Consider the following 27,470-nt stretch of genomic DNA (forward strand, 5'->3'; position numbering starts at 1 on the left):
CTTAAATAAGCTTTCACCTACCTTCTGTTTTGTTTTTTCTTTTGAGGGAGGCAAGGAAGAGTGAGACAGGGTCTCGTGTGGCTCTGTCTAGTCTTGACCTCCAGGTATAGCTGAGGATGGCCCTGAACTCTACTTCCCAAGTGCTGGAGTTTCAGGGATGTGCCACCATGCCTAGCTCTGGTTTCTACATCTACTATGGAGGTTCCCAAGTCCACGGACAAATTTCCTGCGTAAGTTCATGGACAGGAAGGCAGGCACACAAACTGCCAGACTTGTTCAGATGTGACAGCTCTTTTATCATGGTGCCGTGGAAAGTGTTGATGGAGGGGGCTGGGAAGAGGATCAGATTGCTGACTTAAGGGACACTCCCAGGAAGATGGTTCCAATGTGGCAGAGGATGGCTAAGGGACAATGGAGAGAATTTCAGGGTTTGAATGCCAGGGTTTTGTTTTGAAGTTAAATCTCCTTACCACCACCTATTCAGAATTACTATCAATGAGATCCCTGATGTATACAAAAGGTTAGAGAGTGAGAAACCTTATGTCTCTATACAATAGTGTGTAGCACAGGGCGGACAGAAGGAAGGAAAACAGTGGCCCATATTAACTTTGTGGCCAGTAGCTGACCCACTCCTTCAACAAAGATGTCCTATACTGTTGAACTGGGCAACACTCTGTAGAGGTCTTTAGACAGCCTTCAGACTGGCAAGAACATATCTGATTCAAAAGATTTAAACTTATTCATTCAGTAGACATTAAAACATAAAAGTCCCTTCTGTGATTTAAAATAAGGTATCTCTATTTTCTTTCAAGACTGCAGATCAGAAAAAGGCTTTCAAGAAAATACTTCTTCCTAGTGGAAGATGCACAGGAAGCCTTGGAGAGTGACCTTTGTCACCCAATGTAAGGACAGAGCTCAAGTTCATTTTATGTCTCATCATGCCACTCTTGTCCTGTCTGGTGTACAGTTAGGGACACTATCTAGTGTAAGTAGGAACACGGCTACAAATGTCTCTTAGCAATCACTAGACCAGGAACGTCAGAACCCACAGATGTCTCTGCTTGGCAGCATGTTAAGGTCGTGTTTGCTGAATACTGACTGTGAGAATCAGTACTAACCACTCTTAGTGCACCATCTCAAAACTGCCTGAGCAAGCCTCCAAGACAGGGTCTGGCCTCATTTAAAAGACTAGGAAAGTTCAGAGAGCTTCAGCACCCTAGCTAGGTTTTCCTTCCTAACTAACCCAACAGGACTCTAGGAAATCAGTACTTAATTATATTGCTCAGCACTTTCCCAAGCCCTCCTTCTTAGGTGTTCAATCTCGCAGAGGGACTCTAGCTTATGATCTTTTCCCTCCAGCTGCAACAGTACGTCTGCACGGGCTGGCGAACATACCTGGGGCACATTAGTTAACAAAACTTGAGTACATCAGGTAATCTCAATGTCACTGTTCCAAACAATCACTATTACCTAGCATTTTAAGTTATACTTCTAGATAAAATTTTATATTTAAATAAAATTGCCCCTAAACCCACTGTCGTGTGCTAGTTTCAGAAATAACCTCTACGGAGTTGGGGATGTAACTTACTTGGTAGAGCACTTGCCTAGCATGCATAAAGTCCTGGGTTCAACCCCCACCACCACACACACCCAGGTATGATAGCACCAGCCTGCAGTCCCAGTGCTTGAGAGGTAGAGGGAGGAGGATCAGAAGTTCAAGGCTGTCCTTGGCTTCACAGAAAATTGAGAGGTCAACCTGGGCTACCTAGGCTACAAGAAGACTCTTTCTAAAAGCAAACACTCTTTTCAAAAATAAACAAACAAAAAAAACTGTAGGTGATTTTTTTATAAAGTAAGTAAAAATCCATATGTACTTTTGAAATTATTGGAGACCTTAAGAAAGCTGTTAAATATTTCAAAGGTCTGGAAAAAAATAACTGGAAATTACATCCTGTGAAAGACTCCAGCTGAGAAAGATGAACACTACATTCTTTCAGCACCCTTGAGATTATTTTCTGGGAAAGATAATGGATATAGTCTACAGACTTCATTTCAGAACCAACACTCAAAGATCAAGGTAGCAAAGACTGGAAAATGTTTTCTGGAAAACTTTCAGAACTCCCCCTTTCTATTTTGAAAATACTACTTCCTGTCAGAGGAGGAGTTTGTTATTTCATAAGCCATTGGTTCTCCTAGGTGTGTCCAGGAGGCAGATTATGTGCTGGGCTCTCCCATCCATCACTCTTCTCAGAGCCTTCCACATTAACAGGGAAGCATCAATGAAGAATACAACTAGTCAAGATAACTGGACTTCCTCCACCTGTCTGAGGGTATGTGAAACAAAAAAATTAATAGAATTTTGTTGATATATATGATATTATATATCAAATATATAAAGGGACCTAGAGGAAAAACTCTCCTATAGTGATATTTCATTTTTATTTTAATAAATAAAGCTTGCCTGAAGACCAGATAGTAAAACAGCCACACTGGTCAGCCTTACAGACCAGGCATGGGTGGCACATACTTTTAATCCCAGTAGCTACACTAGTTGGCCATAGAAGCTGGGTGGTAGTGGTGCACACCTTTAATCCCAGTACTAGAGAGGAATATAAGACGGGAGGAGACAGGTCCCAGGCTCAGTCTCAGTCTGAGGATTCGTGGAGGCAGGATCACCATTTTGGTCTGAGGTAGAGGTAAGAGCCAGTGGCTGGCTATTTTGCTTTTCTGATCTTCCGGATGAACCTCAATATCTGTCTCTGGGTTTTTATTAGTGCTACACTCTCCCAAAGAATAGGAAAATTATACTTCCAGAAGCATAGGGAAGAAAGCTTTAAATATTGGCAAAATGTATGCCAGGCTTAAGGTTCCCACTGGACATCCCAGCCCTTGGCAGGCAGAAGAGGCAGGGGGATCAGCTGAAGATCATCTTCTGCTACTGAGAGTTTGGGGCTAGCCTGGGCTACACAAGACCTGGCTCCACAAAGAGAGTCATATTTAAAAGTTTGATTTCTTAAAATAAAAGTCCCAACTCCCAGACATCGTAAAACATTAATAAGGAACTCTCTGACCACTCCTATCTTCACGAAATGTGAAGCAAGAGTAATATGAGAATGTAGAACCATAAATCTACTAGTTAACCCACAATGCGCGCTAATTTATTGTCATAAAAGTGTGCTAGAGATTAAAACATAGCTGGAGATGGGACACTACGTTGAATTAAAAAGGGAAAAAATACTGTTTTTCTTAGAGACGGTTTCTAGAGGTTAGATTACAGGCTCTGGCCAGAAAGCAAGAGGAGCTAGCACTGTTCCAACCAACCGCAGGAAAATAGCTCGGGTTGCGGAGTGGGAGGGTGAACTGATTATATGAATGGGGCATTGAGTAAAGCGAGGCTGAGGCAAGGAGGGAAAACCATCAAGGGTGATTATGTCGAGTTCAGGATGCACTAATTAATCTCTCCCAACTGGAAAACGCTGGGAGGGGCAAGACAGGGCAAAAAGAAAAAAGCACGGTAGTTTCTTCACTTATTTTGACCTGCAGGTCAGGGCTTGCGCTCCTTGGAACCCCTAGCAAACACGGTTACCCCGGGAGTGAAATTTTTGCAAGGGCGAGGGCCCTTGCTAGAAAACTGCAGCCCGGTGCTCCCCGGTGTCCTGGCGGGGTGCCAGAGGCCCAAGGCACACTGGTATCTATGGCAGGTGTTTCGTGAGTGCTCGCGTGGACTTCTGAACTGAGGCTGGGCAGCGGGACTACGGGCGGCGACAAGCAGGCGGCGGCGGCGGCCAGCCCAGGACTTACCTTGCTGTCATCCATCTCGGCAGATAGGCCGGCCCGGCCCGGCGCCCTCCCGGCCCTCCCCCGCCTTAGCCGGCCAGGCCCGGCCCCCGCCCCGGGGATGAAGGGGATATGGGCTCTGACTGCCTCCTCCTTCGCCTAACAGTTCGCTTCCCTGAAGCCACGGTCACGGGGACCCGGACCAGTTCAGGAATGGCAGAGCGGACCCAGGAGGCTGCCCCAGGCGCCTCCCCGCTCGGCCACCGCCTCCTTTACCCGCCCCATGACAGGCCCCCGGCGTGTTTACAGACGTGCTGGCTGGCCGCCCAGCCCGAGGGGGGGCGGGGCTCTGCAGGCCAATTGGCCCCTTCGGCCGCCATAGCACATCGGCATTCTGGGAATTGTAGTTTTTCTTCTCATAGTCTCCGAGCGGCCAACTGGAAAGGGAACTACGACGTCCAGATAACCTCTGCTAGCTTGGCTGGTTTCCTGCGGCCTAGGGACGCTCTGGAGGCGGTCCTGGACCAAGACGGAACTATTTCCTGCAACGCTTAGTCTTAACTACGTTTTGGTTGCGGGAGGGTGGGACGTTGCAGAGAAGTGAGAGCGTTCGTGGCTCTGCGGAGGCCGAACTGGAAACAGGCTCCCTTTTGGGAACCTAGGGCAAATGCTTTCTCTTCTCGCGCCGGCCCACGGTAAAGTGGGGCAGCTGCTTTGGGAAACAAGTGGGTAGTTCAGAACATTAAACACGTTAGTTACCGTCTAACCACTTCTAGGTATACGGCCAAAGAAACGAAGCCACACAACCACACCAAAGCGTGTGCGCAAATGTTCTCATATTCGCAAGATTCAATACTCAAAAAGTGAAAACAGCCGGGCGTGGTGGCAAACGTCTTTTCATCCCAGCACTCAGGAGGCAGAGACAGCGAGTTCCAAGACATCCAGGGAAACATAGTGAGTCCCTGTCTTGAGAGAGAAACAGGTACACTTCACTATTTGAACAAGCTAAGCTTTGAATTGAATGTTAGGAGCCAGACACCAAAGGCCACGTGTTGTGTGATTCAGTTTATAAGGAAATGTCCAGAATTGGCAAAACTAAAGAGACGGGCCCATTAGCTGCCAAATGCTGGGTCCTGAGGAATGCCAGGGAAGGAGAGGGATTCTGCTTTATTTTTGCAGTGATGAAAACATTCTGAACCCTGGTGACGTCTGCGGGGACCTGTGAATAAGCTACAGTGGTTCCTGAGCATTTCCGTCAAGTTATACAGAGAGCACCAGCTGTCTCTCATCCTTTCCTGGGCCTTGAGAACTGGCCAGAGAGTGTGACTTTTATCTGTTACTTCTGAAAAGCCTTGAGCCCGTCCTTTGCGAGCGCCTCTAAAACACCCTTTTGAAGTTCAACGGAGGGAGCGTACTGGGAGTTAGTGTAAATATGTAGGATATATAGTTACATTTGTATTTTAGTTGTGTGTGTTGCATGTAGACGTTTGTGTGGATGTGCCATATGCACATGTGTGTGCACATGCATGTGTATGTGCATTTGTGTAGAAGCCAGAGATTAACCTCAAATGTCCTCCATCCTGACCCGTGTTTTGATGCAGGGTCACAGGGCTGTCTGGCTAGTGAGCTCTCTGAGCGATCCTCTTATCTCTGCCTCCTTGGCACTGCGTTAAAGGTGTGTGGGGGGCAGCTTTTTACATGGTGCTGGGGATCTGAACTTATGTCCTTCTTATTGTGCAACCTCCCTCCCCTCTTTTTCGACAGAGGCTAGAACTGAATATGTAGAATAAATAGGCTGGCCTCACACTTGTGGCATTTCTCCGGCCTTTGCCCCCCAAATGCTGGTGTAAAAGGTATTTACCATTGTTCCTGGCATAATAAGACATATTTTTTTTGTTTTTTGTAGGTTTTTTTTTTTTCTGGTTTTAAGATTTTATTTTCTGTGTATGGATGTTTTACATGCCTTTCTGTCTGTGCATGCAGTTCCCACAGAGGTCAGAAGAGGGAGCCAGAACACTTGGAACTGGAGTTACAGATGCATGTGGGCCACTGTGTAGGGCCTGGGAATTGAACCCAGGGTCTTCTGGAAGAACGACCAGTGCTCTTAACTAGTGAGACATCTCTCCAGTCCTCCATAAGACACACTTTTTATCTTTTATTTTTTTTTATTTTTTAAAATTCCTTGATTTTCAGTAAAATAGAATGTAAGTGAACAGCCTTGCTTTCAGCTGGCAACTCTAAACCAGGGTTAAAAGAAGGCTGAATGGACTCTGTCAGAGCTGTGTGAAGATTTAGGAGAACTAGAGAGGATCCATTTTTTCCCATAGTGGTTCCTCATACCAAGATCCTGAGATTAGAGACAGGTCTGTCAGGTTGTCCCTACTGCGGTCAGGCCCAGCCATTCCGCCCCAGCTGGCACTCCTAGTGATGAAAGGGACATCTAGTGTGGTCCTTTCTAATGATTAGGGGAGCAAAAGCCTGAGCAGGGACCAGAGAGGTGGCTCAGTGGGTAACAGCACTTGTTGCCAAGCCTGATGGTCTGAGCTTGATCCCTTGAAACTCACATGATGGAAGGAGAGAACTGGCTTCTGCAAATTATCCTCTGATTTATACACACACACACACACACACACACACACACACCTTGTGTAGGGTGGATTTCCATCTCTGCTTTTGTTTAAAACAAAAAACCTAAAACTAAAATAAGCTTTCACTGACCTTCTGTTTTGTTTTTTTCTTTTGAGAGAGGCAAGGAAGAGTGAGACAGGGTCTTGTGTGGCTTTGTCTAGCCTTGACCTCCAGGTATAGCGGGATGGCCCTGAACTCTACCTCCCAAGTGCTGGGGTTTCAGGGTTGTGCCACCATGCCTAGCTCTGGTTTCTAAATCAAGTCCCCAATTCCTCGGACAAATTTCTGTATAAGTTCATGGACAGAAAAGCAGGCACACAAACTGCCAGACTTGTTCAGATGTGCTAGCTCTTCTATCATGGTGCTGTGGAAAGTGTACAGAACAGAAATTTCATATGGATTTTGTTTTGTTTTGTTTTGTTTTGAGATAGGGTCTCACTACATAGTCTGGCTATCCTGGAACTCACTATATGCAGAAACCAGGCTAGTCTTGAATTTACAGCGATCTGCCTGCCTCTGCTTCCTGAGTGCTGGGATTATTTAAAACTAAACTTTTCACTTGTTAAGAAAGGGTCATACTGTGTGGTTTAGGGTGGCCTAAAGTTTGTGGCGATAATCTTGCCTCAGTTCAAATCTGCTCACTTTTTACAGGTGTAGGGCTGGAGGCAGAACTCAGTTCTTAGTCTGGGTAGGTCCTGGGTTCAATCCCCAGCACCAAGGGGTGTATGTGGAAATATTTAAGCTTATGAAAAATAAAATGTATAAAATATGTAGTTCAGTGGCAGGGTACCTGCTCAGCATTTGAGAGGCCTTCTGCCTCCGGCACCACAAGAAAGAGAAAAGAAGAAAAAGAGAAAGGACGGAAGAAAGAAAAGAATACCAATAAGGCCATAAAAACTCGGTAAAGGGAAGGAAGTCTGAAGTCTTGTGACGCAGCCACAGATAAATACTTGCGGAGCAGAACCCAAATGGTGACAGACAGAGGAAACACAAGAATGCGCTGTCAATCTGTCAAGAGGAGGGAACCTGGGTTGAGGAATGGCTCCCATCAGGTCCTCCTGCTGCCACCACCCAAGTTTGAGATACAGACAGATGCCACCAAGTCCAGGTTAATCTTTTCCCACAGTGTCTCCTCAGATGGAACACATGCAATTAAGGAAGCAAAGCACGCATTCCCCCTTCCTTCGTTCCTCCCACTGGACCCCCACAGAGAGGCTCTGTGGGCCTGGATGCCTGAAGCCTGGCTGCAGCTGCAGAGCCTTTTCCAGGGATGCCTTGCACAGAAAGGTGCTCACCTTCCTTCATCTGCCTGCTCTCCGTTCCCTTCCCTCTCCTTCCTTCTGTCTACCTCTGGCCTTTGGTGGTTCTCGTACAGCTGGGCTAAAAGAGCACAGGTGTCTAAACACAGCCAGGATGACACTTCTCGCCGAGGCTCAGCTATCTGCTGAAGCAGCTGTTACCGTGAGGGAAAGGAGGCTCCTTACATTGGGTGTGGGTGTGGGTGTGCATGCCTTTAATCCTAGCGCTTGAGAGGGTGCAGGCTGGAGAATCAGGATTTCAAAGTCATCTCTAGCAATATAGTCAGTTTGAGGCTAGCCTGAGATACATGAGACCTTGCCTCAAAAAAGACTCTTCCCATTAAGTATGTAACTGAAAAATTAAAAATCACTCAGCCGTTTCCTAACTTTCATTGAAGATTAAAAAAAATTTTGACTCAAATTTGGCATGAATACAATCTAGAAATATCAGTCTTTAAAAAAAAGATCTACCAAAGAGGTGTGTGTGTGTGTGTGTGTGTATTCTCTCTCTCTCTCTCTCTCTCTCTCTCTCTCTCTCTCTTTCTCTCTCTCTCTCTCTCTCTCTCTCTCTCTCTGTATCTCAGCTGATAGAGTGCTTGCTTTACATGTACAAAATCCTGAGTTCAATTTTCACAACTCCAGCACTGCATAAACTCAGGTGGTGGTGTAGGCCTATAATTCCAGTATTCAGGAGGCAGAGGCAAGAGGATCAAGAGTTCAAGGACATCTGTAGCTACCTATGGAATTTGAGGCCCCTGGCTATATGAGACCATGTCTCAAAGAAAACAAAACAAACAAAAACCAAAAACCAAAAACCGAAAGCGAGAAAGATGGCCATGAAGTCCATTGTGTTAATGTCTGAATAATATGAGATTCTGTAAGTAGGCTTTTAATTTGTTGTTTTTTTCCTAGACTGGCTACCTCACTATGTAGTCTGAGCTGGAACTCAGCTTGTTTTCTTAGTCTCCTGAGTTTGGGATTTCAGGCATGTGTCCCCTACTTGACTCCATGATGTGTTTTTCCTATGTTGCTGGGCATCAGGCCTGTGGCTCTGGGGAGTAAGCCTCATGTTCTACTAGTGAGCCCTTCGATATTCTACGTTTGGAACCATGTTACTGAGCATCATGGATTTGGGTGTCCATCCGGAAAGGTTGTTCATGGTTTCTCTTTCCCTGGCCTGTCTTTAGAGAGTGGACAGTCTGTACTGTTAGGATGTTACAATGTTCATAGTTTATACAATGAATTTGTTTATTGTTCAAGCCATGACAGAGAGGAGAAAGGAAAGAAGGAAAATGAAAAAAAAATTCTGATTGAGGAGAGGAAGGGGGTGGAATGAGATTAAGAGAGGAGGCGAAGGGAACAAAAATTAACCTTATCAGAGAAACCGTGAACAAGAGAACAGTGCAGTATTCTCCACTTGGGAATGCTGTGGCTATTGAGATACAAGTCTGGCCCTCGAACAACAGGGTGTTATTGCTGCTGATACGGTAATCTTCGGAGGTGCGGGAGGAGAAGTGGGTGGGTCATGTGACATTCATGAAATGCTTGAGGTAAAATCACTGCCGAAGTATTAGTCACATTTTGTTTGGTGTGCGGTTCCCCGCCCAATTTACTTGACAGAGAAGTATTCCTCTGTGTTTGCTGTTTCCTAAAAGTGTAGTTTATTTTCAACAAAGCTTTAAAATATTCCATCTCAAAAGTTTGTTGCTGTTCTAAAGACGCTTGGCAACATGCCTTGCCCCGTTTTGGCCCACTCGAACAAACATGCCTACATTTACATACATACATACCTACTTAACTCCGCCTTGACTAGATGGTCTGGACCACGTTCAGAGTGAGCAACTAATTTGGCCTCTAGCTTTCAGAAAGAACAAAAAGGATAGGAGGAAAGAGAGGAAGCAAGAGATCGGGAAGAAAGGGAGGAAGAGGGAGGGAGGGAGAAAGGGAGGCTGACAAGAACAGAGAATATTATCACCTCTGCGCTGTGATCCCAACACTCAGGAAGCTAAGGCAAGTTTGTCACAAATTTGAGGTCAGCCTGTGCTACATAATGAATTTAAGGCCCATTTGAGAGTTAATACATATTGAAATTCTGTGCCAAAAGCCAGGTATAGAAAATAGTATATACCTATAATCCCAGCACATGGTTGGCCACAGAGATCAGGCCAGTATTGTCTAAGTAGCTAGTTCCAGGCCAGTCAAGGCTACAAACAAGGGAGTGGCTCAAAAAACAAAATAGGAGCTGGAGAAATGGCTCCGTGCATCCCAGCACCCATATAAAAGCCAGGCACAGCAGGGTGCGTCTGTTACCCCAGTGCTGGTGTGTTAGGGTTTCTATTGCTGTGCGGAAACACCATGACCAAAGCAACATGGCGGGGGGATTGTTTCACTCACAGTTCCATCTGACAGCTCATCATCACAGACAGTGAGGACAGGATGTACACAGGGTAGGAACCTGGAGACAGAGCTGATTCAGAGGCCGTGGAGGGGTTCTGCTTATTGACTTGTTCCTCATGGATTGCTCAGCTTGACTTTTTGTTTGTTTGTTTTTCCTTTCAGAAACTCAGTTTGTAGAGCAGGCTGGCCTTGAACTCACAGAGATCCGGTTGCTTCTGCCTGTCTAGTACTGAAATTAAAGGCATGCACCATCATGCCCAGCTTGGCCTGATTTCTTATAGAACTCAGAACCACCAATCTAGGGTTGGCACTGTCCACAGTAGGTTGGACTCTCCCCTGTTGATCACTAATAAGGAGAATGCCTTATAGCTGATCTCATAGAGGCTTTTTTTCAATTGCGGCTCCCTTTTCCCTGGTGACTCTAACTTATGTCAAGTTGACATAAAACTAGCCAGTATAGGTGGTTAGGCAGGGAATGGAAGAATCCAGAGGCCCACTGGGCCACCAGCCTAATCAAAATGGCATGTTCCTGCTACAGTGAGAGATCCTGTCTCAAAAATAGAGATCATTTGAAGAAGACAACTGACATTGACCTCTGACCTCCACAGGTATATATCCTCCAGCAATAAATAAATATACTATGTGTTTTTCAAAACCCTAAAAAATAAAGCCCAGAAGATTTAAAACAATCTGCTGACCTAAAGGGAAACTGAGAGCCAACCCCCAGCATAGAAACAAGGAAGAGAAAATGAAGCTCAAAGAACTCAAACCTCCCCCACCCAAGCCTTCTTTCACCTCTTCCTCTTCAGCATTGCGCTACAGCTTTGCCTCAGATTGAAGGCCTTGCTGTGTAGCCCTCTCTGCCTTAAACTGGTTCATGGCAATTGCTCTCGAGCCAGCCTCCTCAGTGAGCCACTATTCCCGACTTATGACCTCTATTTTAAATATGACCTGCTGTGGAATAATCCTCGTGTACACTGTAAAGATTTGTCACTCGAATTGGTTTAATAAAACACTCATTGGCCAGTAGCCAGGCAGGAAGTATAGGTGAGGCGACCAGACTAAGGGTGCTGGGAAGGAGAAGGGTGGAGTCAAGAGTTGCCAGCCAGATTCAGAGGGAGTAGGGGGTAAACATGCTATGCTAATAAAGGTATCCCTGTGATGCGGGAGAATTGTCTGTATTCTGTCAATCATATTTTAATAAAACGCTGATTGGCCAGGCAGGCAGAATAGGCGGGAAAGCCAGACAGGAAGTAGAGGTGGAGCAAAGAGACTGGGAGTATTCTGGGAAGCAGGAAGCTCCCTCCGCATTCCTGCCTACATCACTGAAGAAGCAACATGTAAGCTGCCCCTGCTGAGAAAGGTACTGAGCTGTATGGCTAATGTAGATAAGGATAATGGGGTAATATATGTTATAAGAACTAATAAGAAGCCTGACCTAATGGACCAATCAGTTTATAACCTAATGTAGACTCTGTGTTATTTTCTTTGGGAATTGCCGGTTGTGGGGTACTGGGCGGGACAGAAACCTCACCAAGCCAGCCCTCATGTTACACCCTGCATGACAGAGTGTAAATAAGGAATAGGGATTGATTTAAAATGTAAGAGTAGGGGGCAGAGGTGTAGCTCAATTGATAGAGTGCTTGCCTAGCATGCTGGAGTTCAAGCCCCCTCTACTTAAAAGCCAAGTGTAATGCACACATGTATCTCCTCCCCCCAAAATAAAAAAAAGGATTTAAAATGTAAGAGTTAGTGAGTAACAAGCCTGAGCTATTGGCAGGGCATCTATAAGTACTATTAAGTCTCTGAGTGCTTATTCAGGAACTGGCAGGTGGGTGGGAGAGAAACGTCCGATTACGACTACCCCCTTTCTATTTGAAATACTGCAGTTTTTTATTAGCCATTATCCCCCACCCAGTAGAAAAAAAAATAAAACGTGCCCTTATTTGAAGAAATGATAGAACACTCATTTAGGTAACAAACAACTGTTCAAAACTTTCTTCTCTGTAAAAGAAGGCTTGCCGCCGCTGTTACTCATCTGCACTACAATAGGAGTGTGTTTCCCTGCCTTATCTCCCTGCCTTAATACAGGCTTACGTGAGAAAGGATGAACACGCGGTTTGGAAGAGGGGGTAGATCTGAGAGTTCCAATGGAGTCAGAGTGGTTTGCAGTCAGTGAGCAGAAACTGGATACCTGCTGGGATGACGATGGGGATAGTGGACTGCTGAAATAGGAACAAGTGATCAGGTACCTGCTTACACAATTCTCTGAGGGCCTGACACAGTGTGGGGGAAGGGCACGCTCCATCTCATGGACTCACACCTGAAGCTCTGTAAGCCTAGTGCAGCCTCGTTCGCAGTTCACAGCTGTTTCAGAATGCAGCTGCTGTCCGCCACACTGCTGCTGAGGATAACCGAGTGTATGGGGTATCCGACAAGGGACAGCCAGATCTTATACCTTTAAAAAATATTTATTTTATGTGTAGGGGCATTTATTCCGCATGTTTGGATGTGTATCACGCGCATGCCCAGTACTCATGGAGGACAGAAGAGGGCATTAGATCCCCTGGAACCCGAGTCACCGTGTTGGTGCTGGGAGCTGAACCTGGGTCCTCCGCAAGAACAGCAAGTGCTCTTAACCTCTGAGCCATTTCTCCAGCTCTGGATCTCAGAATTTAAAAAGTGAAGGGATGGACTCCTGGCAATTCAGAACGAAGTGTGCTTCCTTCCTGGAAGATTCGGAAGAGCGACAGGGAAGCCACTTCTTACTTTAGAAGCGGCCCACCTCCCCCAGTTAGAATGTCCATCATCAAGAAAACAATGACAGTACATGCTGTCCAGGGTGTGCTGGTGGAAGACCACCATTCGCTGTGGTGGGAGTTTAAACGTGGGCAACCACTGTGGAAATCAGTACGGAAGTTCCTGAAAAACTGAAGAAGGAGCTACAATATATGGCCCATCTGTACTACTTTGCTTATATGTTGGGACTCTGTCACCGTACCAAGAGGTACTCATGCAGCCATGTTTATAGATATACTGCTTACAACAGCCAAGAAAGTGGGGAATCCTAGAGTCCTGCCTGCAGACAGGTGGGTAAGAAAACGGGCTATATATGCACAGCGGAATTTTATGTAACCATGAGTTTAAATGAAACCATGGCATCTGCCGGAAACTGGATGCAAGTGGAAATGACGTTAGCTGAATGAGCCGAACAAATAGTGTTGTGGAATATTATTTTAACTGAGCAAAGATGTGCTACCTTTGTTTATGCAGTGAATATGACTTAGCTATGTGAAGATGTGTTATATTTGTTTCTGCTGCCTTTGTTAATGATATAAAGATGGGTTTCACTTGTTTGCGTCGCATTTGTTTAATTGTGTAAAGATGTGGTGCATCTGTTTCACCTTGCCTGCACAAGGCCCCTGATTGGTCTAATAATAAGCTGACTGGCCAGTAGCTAGGTAGTAGAGGGGTAGGCAGGGCTGGTGGGCAAAGAGAATAAGCAGGAGGAGAAATCTAGGCTCAAGAGAGAAGGTGGAGAGAATAAGGGAGAGGGGAGGGACACGCCCATGGCCAGGAAACAGGCTGCCACCAGCCAGCCAGACACAAGAAGTGGTGAAAGTAAGATATACAGAAGGAGAGAAAGGCAAAAGGTCCAGAGGCAAAACATAGGTGAAGAGCAACAGGTTCAGTTATAAGAGCTAGTGGAACAAGCACAAGAGAAGGTTGAGCATTCGTAACTAGTAGGTCTCCGTGCCGTGATTTGGGAGCTGGTTGGTGGTCCAAAAGAACTCTGGTACAAAATACCACTTTTTTTCCTCGTATGTAGAAAGCAAATTTGTGTGTGTGTGTGTGCATGCATGCGTGTGTGTGAGCATGTTTATAATTGAGTACATCACAAAACTGGAAAGCAGAGTGCTGGAGAACTGGCTCCGAGGTTAAGATCACCAGTGGCTCTTCCATAGGACCCAGGTTCAATTCCCACTACCCTTGTGGTGGCTCACAACTGTCTGTGCGTCCAGTTCCAGGGGATCCAATGCCACCTTCTGGCTTTTTCTGGCCTCTGTAGGCACTGTGCATATGTGGTGGACAGACACAATTGCAGGCAAATGCCCATACACATGAAAATAAAATTAAAAATGTAAGATTTATTAAAAAGAAACAACTAGAAAGGGGATCATGAAAGGTGAGGAAAAGATCTTTAGTGAGGGAGACATGAGAGGTCACCTGGATATGTGGGACAGGAAGCACAGGAAGAGACGGGGAACAAGGGAACAGCCCGAGGGGAGGAGCCAGATGGAGGAGCCAGTGAGGGAATGGTGGGAAAGTACTCATGTGTGTTGATGGTGAAGATGCTAACCTAAATTAGTTCTGATCTTTAATCTTTACTTGTGTTTGTGTGCTCGTCATGTGCTTGCAGAGGGCAGAAGAAGGTGCTAGATCATCTGAGCAACTCAAAATTGTCTGGCACGAGTTCAGGGAACTGAATTCATGGGGGAGAGCAGTATTTGTTCTTAACTGATGAGCCACATCTTCATATCCCCCCATAGGGCTTCTTTAAGGAGGTAGCCCCAACTCTTCCAACCTTTGCCTTAATTAATCTTTCTCCCCCTCCCCCGCCCTTTCTTTTCTTGAGACAGGGTTTCATGTAGCCCCAGGCTATCCTGGAATTCATTATGTAGCTGAAGATGAGCTTGAACTTCTGATTCTCCTGCCTCGGCGTCCTGTGTGATGGGATACCAGGTGTGTGCCACCATGCCTGCTGTGTGCTGTGCCAGGGACACTGACCCAGGCCTTCGTGAATGCTCGGCAAACACTTTACTAATTGGGCAGTGCCGCTGCTCAGCTCCTCCATTTTTGAGGGGAAAAATGTAAATTAAAACGTACTACTGGGGCTGGAGAGATGGCTCAGTGGTTAAGGGCATCGCTTGCTCTTCCAAAGGTCCTGAGTTCAATTCCCGGCAACCACATGGTGGCTCACAGCCATCTGTAATGAGATCTGGTGCCCTCTTCTGACCTGAAGACATACACGCAGACAGAATATTGTATACATAATAAATAAATAAATAAATAAACGAATTTATAAAAAAAAAAACCAAAAAAACGTACTACTGGAGTCTGGTATGGTAGCTCACACCTGTACTTCCAGCGCTTGGAAGTCTGAGGCAGGAGGATCACCAGGAGTTTGAAGTTAGTTGATGCTATGGTCTGAGACAGTGTCTCACAAAAACAAACAAGCAAACAAAAACGATGAAAGTTGGCTGTGGTGGTGTACACCTTCAATCCTAACACTCAGGTGGCAGAGGCAGGCAGATCTCTGTGAGTACCAGCCCAGCTTGGTTCAAATAGTACATTCTGACCTACCAGAGACTCCCAGTGAGACCCGAGATTAACAGGGAGATCGTCTCAAACAAAACCAATTTTCTTTCACTGTCTGGAGGAATAGTTCAGTGGTTAAGAATGCTTCCTGCTACTCCAGATAACTGGAGGTCAGCTCCCAACACCCAGGTCAAGGGGCTCACAATCACCTGTGACTCTAGAGCCAGGAGTCCTGATGCCCTCTGCTGACTTCTGAAGGCACTTGCACACGTAACATACGTTCATAAAAAACATACACCTGAATTTAAATAAAAAAATCTTTAAAAATTTTACTACTGGGATCCTGTAGACACAGTTATGACCATAAATATGATTTCACAGGACCACAGGCAGTGTTTAGAAGGATTTGAGTTCCAACAATATGTCCCGACTCAGATTTTAGCAGCGTTTCATAACAGTGCAAATATTTGGGTTTTTCTCTCAGAGACCATGCATTGTTCACACGTCTGTACTTACATGTTTTGTTTTTCTCTTGTGGGCACAAACCAAGGGCTTAAATTTACCGAGCATGTGATTTGCCCCGGGTTAAATCCCCAGTCACAGATTTCTTTTTTAGGCATATTTTTCATTTCTTTAACTTAAAAGAAAGGTTTCTCTTGTCTATATTAAATTTCCATGCTAGGGATGGGTAGGGGGGCATGGACCTGTAAGCCCAGCACTCAGGAGCCCAAGCAGGAAGACTGCAACCATTTCAAGTCTATAATGGCAAAACAAATCACCAGATATGTTACTACACCTGCACCGGTCAGAAGGGTGAGCTTAAGGTTAGCCTTGGCCAGCCTGGACTTCATGAGACCCTATTTGAAAAATATTTCCATGCAGTATATATCTTCAAATAGCATCTATTCTTCAAATTCTTCTGATTTATAGGAATATTCCCAAATACTTGTGTAAATTTGAAGGTATTTACTAGCTATCTTCTCTGGTTGATTCAACGATACCTGAACAGCATGGCTTCCAAGTATTTTCCAAAATTGTTGTGTTAGTATTGTCTCTTTGGAATTGTATTGCTACCTGGGACCTCACTTTTCTAATACACAACTTTTATTTATTTGTTTGCTTGAGCAAGTTCTCACTGTGCAGTCTAGACTGACCTAAAACTCCCGAATTTGATTGTAAGTGTGAGCCATCCCCTCTGGCCTAGCACATAATTTCTGTCAACACGAATAGTCTTCTGTTAGAGGGCATCGTGTTTTAGCTGGCGCCATCTCTAAGTGTCAGTATGACTTGTTCAGGTGTCGGGTTTGCTTCTCTCGTTAAGAAAGTCATCTAAATCACTAATGATTACTTTTGCTTGCTATGTGAAACAGCCCTTTACAAACTATGCATTCCAAGATTATCTCAAACCGGTTTCAGATGGCACCCTTTCATGCTTATTTTGTAATCCAGCGCATGTTAAATTCTCTCCTCACTGTGGACGCTTTTCCTGACTCAGTCTTCCCTGTCCAAGGTGACTGGCATTGCTTTGCAAAGGTCTTTCTAGTGGGAAGGCCTTAGTGCTGAAGATATAACACACTTTGGTTGCAGGAGATGGAGAAATCAATCTGGATCTGACCTGAAAACCTGCTCCCCACGGACCGGTTTATTACAGTACTGTGCAGGCCACTCTTTTGCAGTGGGCAGCGCTCAGCGGCTATGGCACTCATGAGCTCAAACCAGCTGTGCTTACAGCCCCAAGCCTCGCATGAGATCAAGTCAGTCAACATTCCAGCATGGAGGGGAGAGGAGTTCATTCTGCTCTCCCATAGCTGAGGAACTGCTGGCAATGGATGGGTGCAGTCGATGGGGGGCCTGGTGGTCACATTTCTGGAGGAGTGTGTGTATTGTTAGGTCACCCATGCGCCAGTGGATGGCTCCACAATCGTATGCACACAGGCAGCACTAGCTGGATTCAGTGGGCTCTAAAAAGAACAGGACATGAAGATAGGAGGAGAAAGTATGAGGGGAACCCAGGGGGGGTGGTAAGGAGGGTTTAGCTTTGGAGCCGGTCCTGGAACTTGCTCTCGTAGACCAGGCTGGCCTCGAACTCACTCTGCTGCATCTCTTTGTGGGATGGATGAGTCACAGTTTTGCTAGTCTGATTTGCTTTTGTAGTGCTGGGGACTAAGAAGAGCCTTGCACATGCTAGGCAAGCCTTTCCAACAGAGCTACATCCTCCGCCCTTTTTGCTTCTGTTCTAATGTGAGTGGGATGAATTATTTCTCTCTCTCTCTCTCTCTCTCTCTCTCTCTCTCTCTCTCTCTCTCTCTCTCTCTTTGAGTCTGTGTAGCCCTGGCTGTCCTGGAACTCTCTGTAGACCAGGCTGGCCTTGAGCTCACAGAGATCCGCTTGCCTCTGCCTCCTATGTTCTGTGATTAAAGGCATGCGCCACCATGGCCCCCCAGTCTCTGTTTTACACCCGGTCCCATAGTTGGTGTGACCTGCATCATCACTGCCATCATCATTTTGTTATTAGTGCGTGTGTGCACATGATGCCACAATGTGCATGAGGAGGTTGGAGAACAGCAACATTGTGGGGCTGAACCTCTTCCATCTTAATGTGGGTTCTGGGGGTCACACTCAGGTTGTCAGGTTTCTGTAACAAGTGTTTTACTGGCTGAGCCACCTTTCTGCCTGGCCTGGTATTTTCCTAGAGAAGAACTTTCTGCTAGAACTTTTTGGACAGCGATCACTGTGCTCTACCTTGTGGATAGCATGTACTTTCTATAGCCACTAAGCTTTCCTCCTTATTGCTCTTTAGTTGTTCGCATAATCCCCACGTTTAGTAGTAGTATCAGAACTGAGGGTTGATATAATTAGTTCTGTTATAGAACTCATTTCATAATGCAACATGGGATTTTTTTTTCTTTTTGGAACAGAGTTTCATGTAAGTCCCAGCTGGCCTTGAACCTGTTATGTATCTGAGGATGACTTCAGACTCCTGATTCTTTGTTTCTGCCTCCTAAGTATTGAGACAGTAAGTCTGCTAACAGAACACCGAGCTTAGCATACGAACATTTAAGCATGGAGTTTGTTGATCTTTGTTCTTGCACACGCAGATGAGGTCCAACAGCCTGCTTCTCACCTCCCTGCCCAGTTATGGCTTCCAGAGGACAGATGGTACCTCCCTTTCATCTACCTCCCTGTATTAGTCTGTGCCACACTGTGGGTCCGTCCCACGCAAGACAGAAGCGTGGACTAGCTACCCTTGGTTTACTTTTCCAGTCATGGCACGTGTTCCTGCCCCACCAACTTCCCTTGTTTCTATCCCTCAGTTTGGACTATGGCTCTCCTGCCCGCCCAGCTCCTCTACTCCCTTATGCTCAGGCGTGAGAGAAGTTTCATTAGATACCTGCAGGGTATCTGGGTCCCCAGCCAGCCCAAGACATTCCTCTTGTTTCCACGGGTGCTATTGCTAAACTCAGAGGTCATTTGTGGGGGGTTAGGGGGAGGCTGGTGACAGAATTAGACTTTCCTGGGTACCCTTCAAGGGAGCTGTCTCCTCAGCTTCTCCTTTGCAGTGTCTCTAGCAGACAGGTGGCCCCTCCACTGGTAGTAAATTCCCGGGTATTTTTACCCAGTACTCCACAAACAAAATGACAATGTTATTGGAGATGTCATGCAACCAGACATATGAGTAATTGTCCCCATTAATCATTTTGCCAAAGAAAACAAGTTACCATCCAAGCTTGTTTGGAGAGATGCTCGCTATGTGAAGAAGGAAGTTCAGGCATTTGCCTAAGAGCTCCCTGTCAAGACTGGAATGATGGATAGTCAGTGCTCTGGTGTGTCTGAAAGTAAACCATCCCCTGTGCAAGTTGGTGCCAGCTGTGTAGTCCACACTGAACAAGTCTCTACAGGAATCTCAACGCCAAAGCCATGGAGAGTGAGGCCCTTCTACAGGGCCTGGGGATTCAAGAGGAGCAGGCTGTACCCAGTTTGTCTCTGTATCAAGAAACATCAACACTATAAAGACATCCTTCCAGGTCAGGCAAGATGGTTCAGGGAGTAAAGGTGCTTGGTGCCACGCCTGATGACCCAAGTTGGCTCTCTTTGACCTTCAAAAAGGAAAGAACAGACTCCTGCAAGTTGTCTCCCGTTTTCCATGTGTGCACTGGACACACACACACACACACACACACACACACACACACACACACATTTAGAGAGAGAGGAGAGAAGAAGGAAGGGAGCATACATATGCATATACACCCACCCCAGTAAAACTGAACACCAAACCGGGTCTCTACCCTCAAGGAATGATATTGGGGTTATACAGGTTTGCTTACATCTTGTAAATGAGTATTTAATGAGTAACTGCAGGGTAGCGTGGTAAGTTGGATAATACGGGTATAAACAAAATAGAGAGGAATCGTGGCAAGTCTCTTGAAAGCAAGATCTTATAAAAGGAGCACATGCTTTTTTAGCAGGCCAGGCACAGCGGCATGAAGTCGAGGTTGAGCGTGCAGACAGGTGGGTTTGGGTGCAGCACGGGCATCCGGGAGGTAAGGACAGTCAAGAGCTAAGGGCGAACAAGGAGACAAGTGACAGGTGATGGAGCACTTTAAACGGCACGCTTAGGAGAGTGAGCTTGATTTGAAGGCACCTGGGGACCACTGAGGATTTGAACATGAGAGTGACAGTGGGGACAGTCCTTTCACATGTACTTAGCAGTTCCTTGTTTTACTTAGGGCAATTTTATTGTGTTATACCATTTATATGATGGTATAGCATACAGAAACAAACACTGTACTGCAAGATTATAGAGTGGTGTATGTTAACCACTTTATAACCTGTGGTGAGATTTTGTTCATGACCTAACAAATAAAACCTGCCTGAAGACCAGAGTGTCGGGATAGCCACACTAGTTAGCCATAGAGGCCAGGCAGTGGTGGCACACACCTTTAATCCCAGCCCTCGGGAGACAGAGGCAGATGGATCTCTGGGCTACATGAAATTGATCCAGTCTAAAAAAGAAACAGAGCCAAGCGGTGGTGGCTTACATCTTTAATCCCAGTATTTGGGAGTCACCTGCGTTTAATCCCAGCACTAAGGAGGTGGAGACAGGAAGGGATATGGCGAGGAGGAGAGAGGAATATTGGGCAGGAGGAGACAGGAGCTCATTGCCGTCAGTCTGAGGACAGGACGGCTCCTTTGGTCTGAGCATTGCTAGAGGTAAGAACTCTAGTGGCTGGCTGCTCTGCTTCTCTGATCCTTCAGATCGGACCCCTGATAGCTGACTCAAAGTGTTTATTATTAAGACCAATTTGAATCAGTGCTACAATAACCCATGCCTGTGCAGAAACTCTGATGTTAAGTCTCTCACCTATGATCAGTGACTTACTTCCCTGCCGGGTGCTTTCTGTCACACCGAAGCAATAAGGAACAAAGTAACCTTTGAGACATCTCCCCAGATGACCAGTATAGCTACACGGCAGTGCCCAGCTTGTTTTCAGATGCTTGCTTAGCTCTCCCTTCATCCCCAATTATAATCCACACTACCTTAATGCTCCTGACAAGTGACAATAACTGTGTGTTTGTGTCTTTGTGATGGGAGTAAAATCTAGGGCCTTGTGCATGCTGGACAAAAGCACACTATCCCTGAGCTATGTTCCATTCATTTTTTGGGGGGGCGGTGAAAGCAGGGTCTCCAGGATGCTCTTAAATTCATATGTGGCAGAGACTGACCTTGGGATCTTGATACCTCAAATCTACTTGCCAAACACTAGGGTTACAAGCAACAGCACACCCTACTATGTGCAGCTTCTAACTTTTTATTAGTCAATAATATATATTAGATACTATCCTGTATCTGTTGGGTCGGACACCATATCTTCTCTTTTAGCTTTCAGAATTCTTGCTTAACTTCATGTTTTATTAATACAGACATGGAGAACGTTAATGACACAGCTCTCTGTTCTTGTGTGAATTTGTAAGATAGAGTCCTAGCGGAAGAAGTTTTAGATCTCTCTCTCTTACACACACACACACACACACACACACACACACACCCCAATGCTGCAAATTTGCTGTTTTACTTAGGTTTATTATGTTACTTAGGTTTATTATCTCATGTGTGTAAGTGTTTTGCTTGCATGAATGTAAGTATGCCCCGTGGTACCTAGTGCCCTCGGTGGTCAGAGGAGGGAATCAGGTCCCCTGACACTGGAGTTACAGAGGACTGTCAGCTCCCATGTAGGTGCTGGGAATTGAACCTGGGTCTTTGACAAAAGCATTAAGTGTAAGCCAGGCATCGTGGTGTATGCCTTTTATCCTAATACTTGGGAGGTAGAGGCAGCTGAGTTTGGGGCCAACCTGGTCTACATAATGAGTTATAGAACAGCCAGAGCTATGTAGTGAGACCTTGTCTCAGAAAAAGATCAAGGGTTTTAAATAACTGAGCCTACTCTGCAGCCTGTTGTTTTCTCTGAATGGATCACAAGTAGGTGTTCTCTCACCAATACTGGTACATGTGCTCACATGCTTATCAATGTGTTTGTGGCAGGGTATTCCTTTTTCTGTGGTGGGGCCTTGAGTAGCTCAGGTTGGCTTTGTAGCCGAAGTTGGCTTGCGGTATTCTTGCTTAGACCTCCCAAGTGTGCTACGTTACAGGCCTGTGCCACCATGCCTGCTTTCTGTGGCACCGAGGATGGAATCCAGGGCTTTGTGCACACTAGGCTAGCATGCCAACTCTACCACTCAGCTCAGCTACATCTTCAACCCAGAAATTTCTATTTTTCAATCATATTTATTAGCAATTCCTCTGTGATTATTGACTGTTATGTTATAATCAGAGAAAGCTTTCTCTGTGGCAAGATGTATACACAAAGACGATATGCAAATTCATTGTTTTATTTCAATAAAGTTATAGTTTCACTTTTATATTTAAGTCTTTTCACCGCATTTATTTATTTATCTATTTATTTCTTTTGAGATTTGGTTTTGCTATTTATCTTAGGCTGGCCTTGAACTCCTGATGTAGCCTAAGTTGCCTTGAAGTTGCAGCAATCCTCCTGCCAAGTCTTCTGAGTGCGGAATCACAGCTATATGCCATCATGCCCTGCCCCGAGATTGACTTTTATATCAAAGAGAAAAATACAGATTCGTTATTCTTTTGATTTTAAAATTTTGTCACAATAACACCCAGTGAATCTTTTTTCTACTGATCTGGAATGTTTCATTTGCAGCATCAGGGAACTGAACCTGGTGCTCTGTGCATACTAGGCAAGGGTTGTACTGCTGAGTTGCTCAGCAGCCCTGGAATGTTCCTTTGATTATAAACTAATTTTATTGGTATGTGGGTCCATTTGTGAACTGTCTCTTTCTCTCTCCATCAATATGCCCTGTCTGCTTTTGCTTGTAAAGCTGTCTTAATTAGTGTGGTTTTAGGAGATATTTTGAAATCTGATGGGAGTAATTTCCTTTCATCATTCTCTTCTTGTTTATATTTCCAGATGGTGTATATTCATGCTCTGATATAAAATTTAATTGTATGCTTGTTTGATCAGAGTTACAATGGCCAGTAAGACAATCTCATGACTCAGAATGGCCAGTGCCGTGTTGGTTGTTGTTTCCATTCCCGATGTTGCAGTGCAAACATTCCTAATGAGTCCTTTAGCCGTTCCTGTTTTTCCGATTTGTTCACAGTCATTAGAAGTCCTTGTGCTTCCTCAAAGTAAATGGTTGGCTGCAAACCACTGGGCAATGTTCTCAGGTTGACTTGGCCACCACCAGGCGTCCTCTAAGGCCCTGCGAGCCGGCAGCAGGAAGCCTATTTAGTATGGATGTAAAGACTGACATTTGCTATCCTTCTCTTTCCATAATCCCAGCAGTTGTAGGGCGCCGCAGGCCATCTTGGTTCACTGTTTCTCCCAAACTCTATACTATCTCCCGTCTACGTACGTGATTCAAAGATGCAATTTTTCAGCCTCGCGAGAAAGGGAGGCTTGCCAAAAGGTACCAAGGAAAACGTTTAGGACCTTAATAACTGTAGATACTTTGGCTAAATTCTAATCCTTGTGTGATTTGTCATGGACTGGACCCACCGTCTGCCTTGGCCTCCTCACTGAAGTCCACAGGCATTCTCAAAGCCTCCCGAAACGTGTGAACTCAGCGATGAAAAGACAGAAAATTTACAGCGATTAAAAGCAGAAGGAAATGACCAGGAGCTATTTGCCAATCTCTATCCTTCCTCATCGTCATCCATCCCACCGCGGCCCCCTCCAGACATCAGGCTAAAGGTTCAGTCTTCTCCATGGACCTTGCTGAGAGAATGCTTCCCTTGGGCTTCGGATTCCTAACTCCCCATATCTGGGTTTAAGGTAAGTGTGCTTGTCTCTGGTTCTTTTAGCTTACTCCAGGTGAGTGCTATTTATTTTAACTGCTAACCACTGGAAAGGTGGAGGAAGAGGAGCTGCTAGATTCATGATGAAACACAGCAAGAAGTACAGAGCCAGGCCTGGTGCTACAGTCCTTTGCGTCTAGCACGTGGAAGAGGAAGAAAGGTTGCTATGGTTTTGAGTTCAGCCTGTTTACTTACCAAATCCATTGCCCCCCCCCTCCCCTTATGGTTTTTGTCAAAACATGGTTTCTCTGTGTAGCCCTGGCTGTCCTAGACTTCTCTCTGTAGACCAGGCTGGCCACTAACTCACAGAGATTCGCCTGCCTCTGCCTCCCAAGTGCTGGGATTAAAATCGTGCGTCACCACCACCTGGCCTATACCAAGTTCCTGATCATCCAGGCTACACATGGAAAAACTGCCTCAAAGAAGTAGTTAGGTGCTGGAGATAAGGTTCAGCAGTTAAAAGGAGGCCATTTCCCCAGAAGGCACAGGTTCAATTCCCACGATCCACGTGTAAGCTCACAACTGTTTGTAATTACAGTTTCAGGGGATCTGACGCCTTCTGACCTCCACGGGCACCAGGCATGCAAGCAGTGCTCAGACACACAAGCAGCGCTCAGACACACAAGCAGCGCTCAGACACAAAAGCAGCGCTCAGACACACAAGCAGCGCTCAGACACACAAGCAGGCAAAACACCCAGAAACAATTCTTTTTTTTTTTAAGATTTGTATTTTTATTTTTTTTGTTTCCCCCCCTTTTTTATTACTTAAAAAATTACCAATCCAAATTCCCACTTCCTCCCCTCCTCCCATTCCCTTCCCTCTCCCTCCACAGACCTTCCCTCCACCCCTCCAACCCTAAGGGAGTGCCACACATCCCGCCCTGTGGAAAGTCCAAGGCCCTCCCTACTATGTCTAGGTTGAGCAAGGTTTACATCCAAAGAGAATAGGATCCTATGAAGCTAGTATATGCAAGTAGAGACACATCCCAGTGTCATTATCAGTGGCCTCTCAGTCTACCCCAGTGGTCAACCCCTTCAGAGGGGCTTGGTTGTTCCCATGCTCGTTCACTCCCAGTCCAGTTGGAGTTGGTGAGCTCCCATCAGCTCAAGCAAACTGTCTCAGTGAATGACTTTTCCTCATGGTCTTGAATTCCTTGCTCATACTCTCACTCCCTCCACTCTTCAACTGGATCTTGGGAGCTCAGTCCAGTGCTCCGATGTGGGTTTCTGCCTCTGCTTCCATCTGTTGTTGGACGAAGGTTCTATGGTGATATTTAAAATAATCATCAGTCTGACTACAGGGTAAGGTCAGTTCAGACACCCTCTCCTCTATTGCTTAGGGTCTCAGCTGGGTTCATCCTTGTGGGTTCTTGGGCATTTTTCTAGAGCCAGGTTTCTTGCTGGCTCCCTCAATCAAGATATCTCTTTCCTTGCTCTCACATCTGTCCTTCCTCCATCTCGACCATTCCATTCCCTCAAGTTCTCCTCCACCCCTCCTTTCTTTCTCCCTTTAACCCCTGCCCCCCTGCCTCCCCAATTTTTGTCTGATTCCAATTTCCAGGTGGTTCTATATACCAGAAACAATTCTTTTTTTTTTTTAAGATTTATTATGTATACAACATTCCTTCCATGTATGCTTGCATGCCAGAAGAGGGCACCAGATCTCATTACAGATGGCTGTGAGCCACCATGTGGTTGCTGGGAATTGAACTCAGGACCTCTGGAAGAGCAGTCAGTGCTCTTAACCTCTAAATCATCTCTCCAGCCCCTCAGAAACAATTCTTTAAAAGATGTTTTGAAGTGGTTATGATGGACTTGTGTGACTGCGAGCTGTGGTCTCATTCGGAAATGACCTCTTCCCTGGCTGCATGCCTGAGAGAGTGTTCCTGGACCAGGCGAGAGAATGCACCAAACCCTCTGTGGACTGGGGTCTGTATGAACCCTGGAAAGTTGATGGCAGCCGTGCTGAATCTAAAACGAGACTGTCATAGGCACAAAGGCGGAGGAAAGGGAGAAGATGCCATGGCCTTCTAGAGAAAGGCAGGGGCATGAGCACGGGCTTGCAGAAACGGTGCTGCAGTTTTTCATCGGTACACGCCAGGGAGTAGGTGTCAGAGGTAATGCTGAAGAAGTGGGGATTGGCTGGGTCCTAGGGGTCCTGGTACACAGGATCAAATACTTGAGGTCTAGCCTAAAAATACTTGACAGAATTTTAAGTTGATGGATGATGGGTGGAAATTAGCCGGGCACATATATAAATTTTGTAATGGTGGCCCTACCAAAGGGAATATAAAGCAAACTTGAAGCTAGTCTAGTTCGTGAAACCTGTAAGATTCTTGTCCTCTGTAGATGACTAGAGGATCAGTACACCCATCACTAGAGTGACAAGAAGCTGCCTCCATCCAATGCTGAAACTGGGTTCCCATATAGTTGGGGTTTTGTATCAGAAGGGATGGTCCCGGAAGCACCGCAGGGGATCACTTTAAGGGAACTGAGGCTGGCAATAAGGAGATGGTAAGTGAATGCTGTTGTCTATGCCGGTGATGAGAGCATCTTGAACTAGGTTAGCAGGGGAGCTGTTCTTGAAGACAATTTCCGCACGTTTGCTTGAAGAGACGGAATGACTTAAGGAGCCAGCAATGAAAACATGCTATCTAGAGAGGAGCCCAAGTGACAAGGTACTCCCCCTAGCGTCTTCTGAATCTTGTCATGGCTTCTCTTGCTGAAGCTGTGATTTCTTTTCTTTAAAAAAGTATTTATATTTTTTATAGGTGTATAGGTGTTTTGCCTGCATGTATTTAAGTGTTTTTTCTGCATTTGTCTGAGGGCCTTTGGCGGCCAGAAGATGGCGCTGGATACCATGGAACTGGAGTTACAAATGCTTGCAGGCCAACACATGGGTGCTGGGAATTTAACCCCAGTGTTTTGTAAGAGTGTTAAGTTCTCTTCTGCAGCCTCCATGACAAGATTTTGTGTGTGTGTGTGTGTGCGTGTGTGTGGTTTTTTGAACAGGGTTTCTAAGAGTGAGTGAGCTTTTGACTTCTAGAATCACAATAACTTGGTGAGAAACAAACTCCATCTACCTTAGGTATGTGAGTTAAATCAAGCAAGATATTTGACGTTTAATGTAGTACTCAGGCTAGTGGCATGGCTCGCTTGGTAGAGTTTACTCAGCATGCACAAAGCTGTGGCTTCGATCCCCAGCACTACATAAACTAGGGATGGCGGTGCATGACTGTAATTTTAGCATTTGGGAGGTAGAAGCAGGAGGATCAGAAGTTAAAGGGCATCCTTGGCTACGTAGGCTAGCCTGGAGATACATGAGAACTTGTCTCAAACAAACAACAAACAAACAAAAACCCAGTCACTCTTGGGCTGAAGGAATAGTTAAGGATAGAATATTTGAATATTTGGTCCCTAGCATGAATGGGACCTTGTGTTTAGTTCCTTTTAAAATCAAGACAGTTGTGAGGATTAAGGTTTATAAAGTGTCTTCACAGCATCATAAGACCTTGATAAATGTTAGCCATTCTTATTAGATATGAAGAATGAAGAAACAGGACTCAGAATTAGGTGTCAGGCTGCTTGCATTATATAAAATAATCATAAATATTTTAAATTTTAATTGTCCTTTTGTGCGTAGCAGATTTCCTTGTGGTATAAAGAGA

At 45.5% G+C, this 27,470-nt stretch overlaps 1 protein-coding gene and 1 long non-coding RNA gene across 2 annotated transcripts in view; one reads left to right on the top strand and one right to left on the bottom strand.

The window, feature by feature from the left end:
- Positions 1-4,055, bottom strand: part of Crebl2 (cAMP responsive element binding protein like 2) — a 29,468-nt gene extending 25,413 nt beyond the window's left edge. The window contains exon 1 of the mRNA XM_048432424.3: positions 3,802-4,055. Coding sequence (XP_048288381.1) covers positions 3,802-3,816 — 15 coding nt within the window. The 5' untranslated portion in view covers positions 3,817-4,055. The remainder of the gene's footprint in view (positions 1-3,801) is intronic.
- A 5,615-nt stretch (positions 4,056-9,670) lies between these two features.
- On the top strand, positions 9,671-13,456 carry LOC125399418 (uncharacterized). Its single transcript, XR_007231679.3, has 2 exons — positions 9,671-11,463; positions 12,587-13,456. It is a non-coding gene; the product is annotated as an uncharacterized LOC125399418 (long non-coding RNA).
- The last annotated feature ends 14,014 nt before the right edge of the window (positions 13,457-27,470 follow it).

The sequence above is a fragment of the Myodes glareolus genome, chromosome 3 (assembly GCF_982192425.1).
Source record: "Myodes glareolus chromosome 3, mMyoGla1.1, whole genome shotgun sequence".
Lineage (NCBI taxonomy): Eukaryota > Metazoa > Chordata > Mammalia > Rodentia > Cricetidae > Myodes > Myodes glareolus.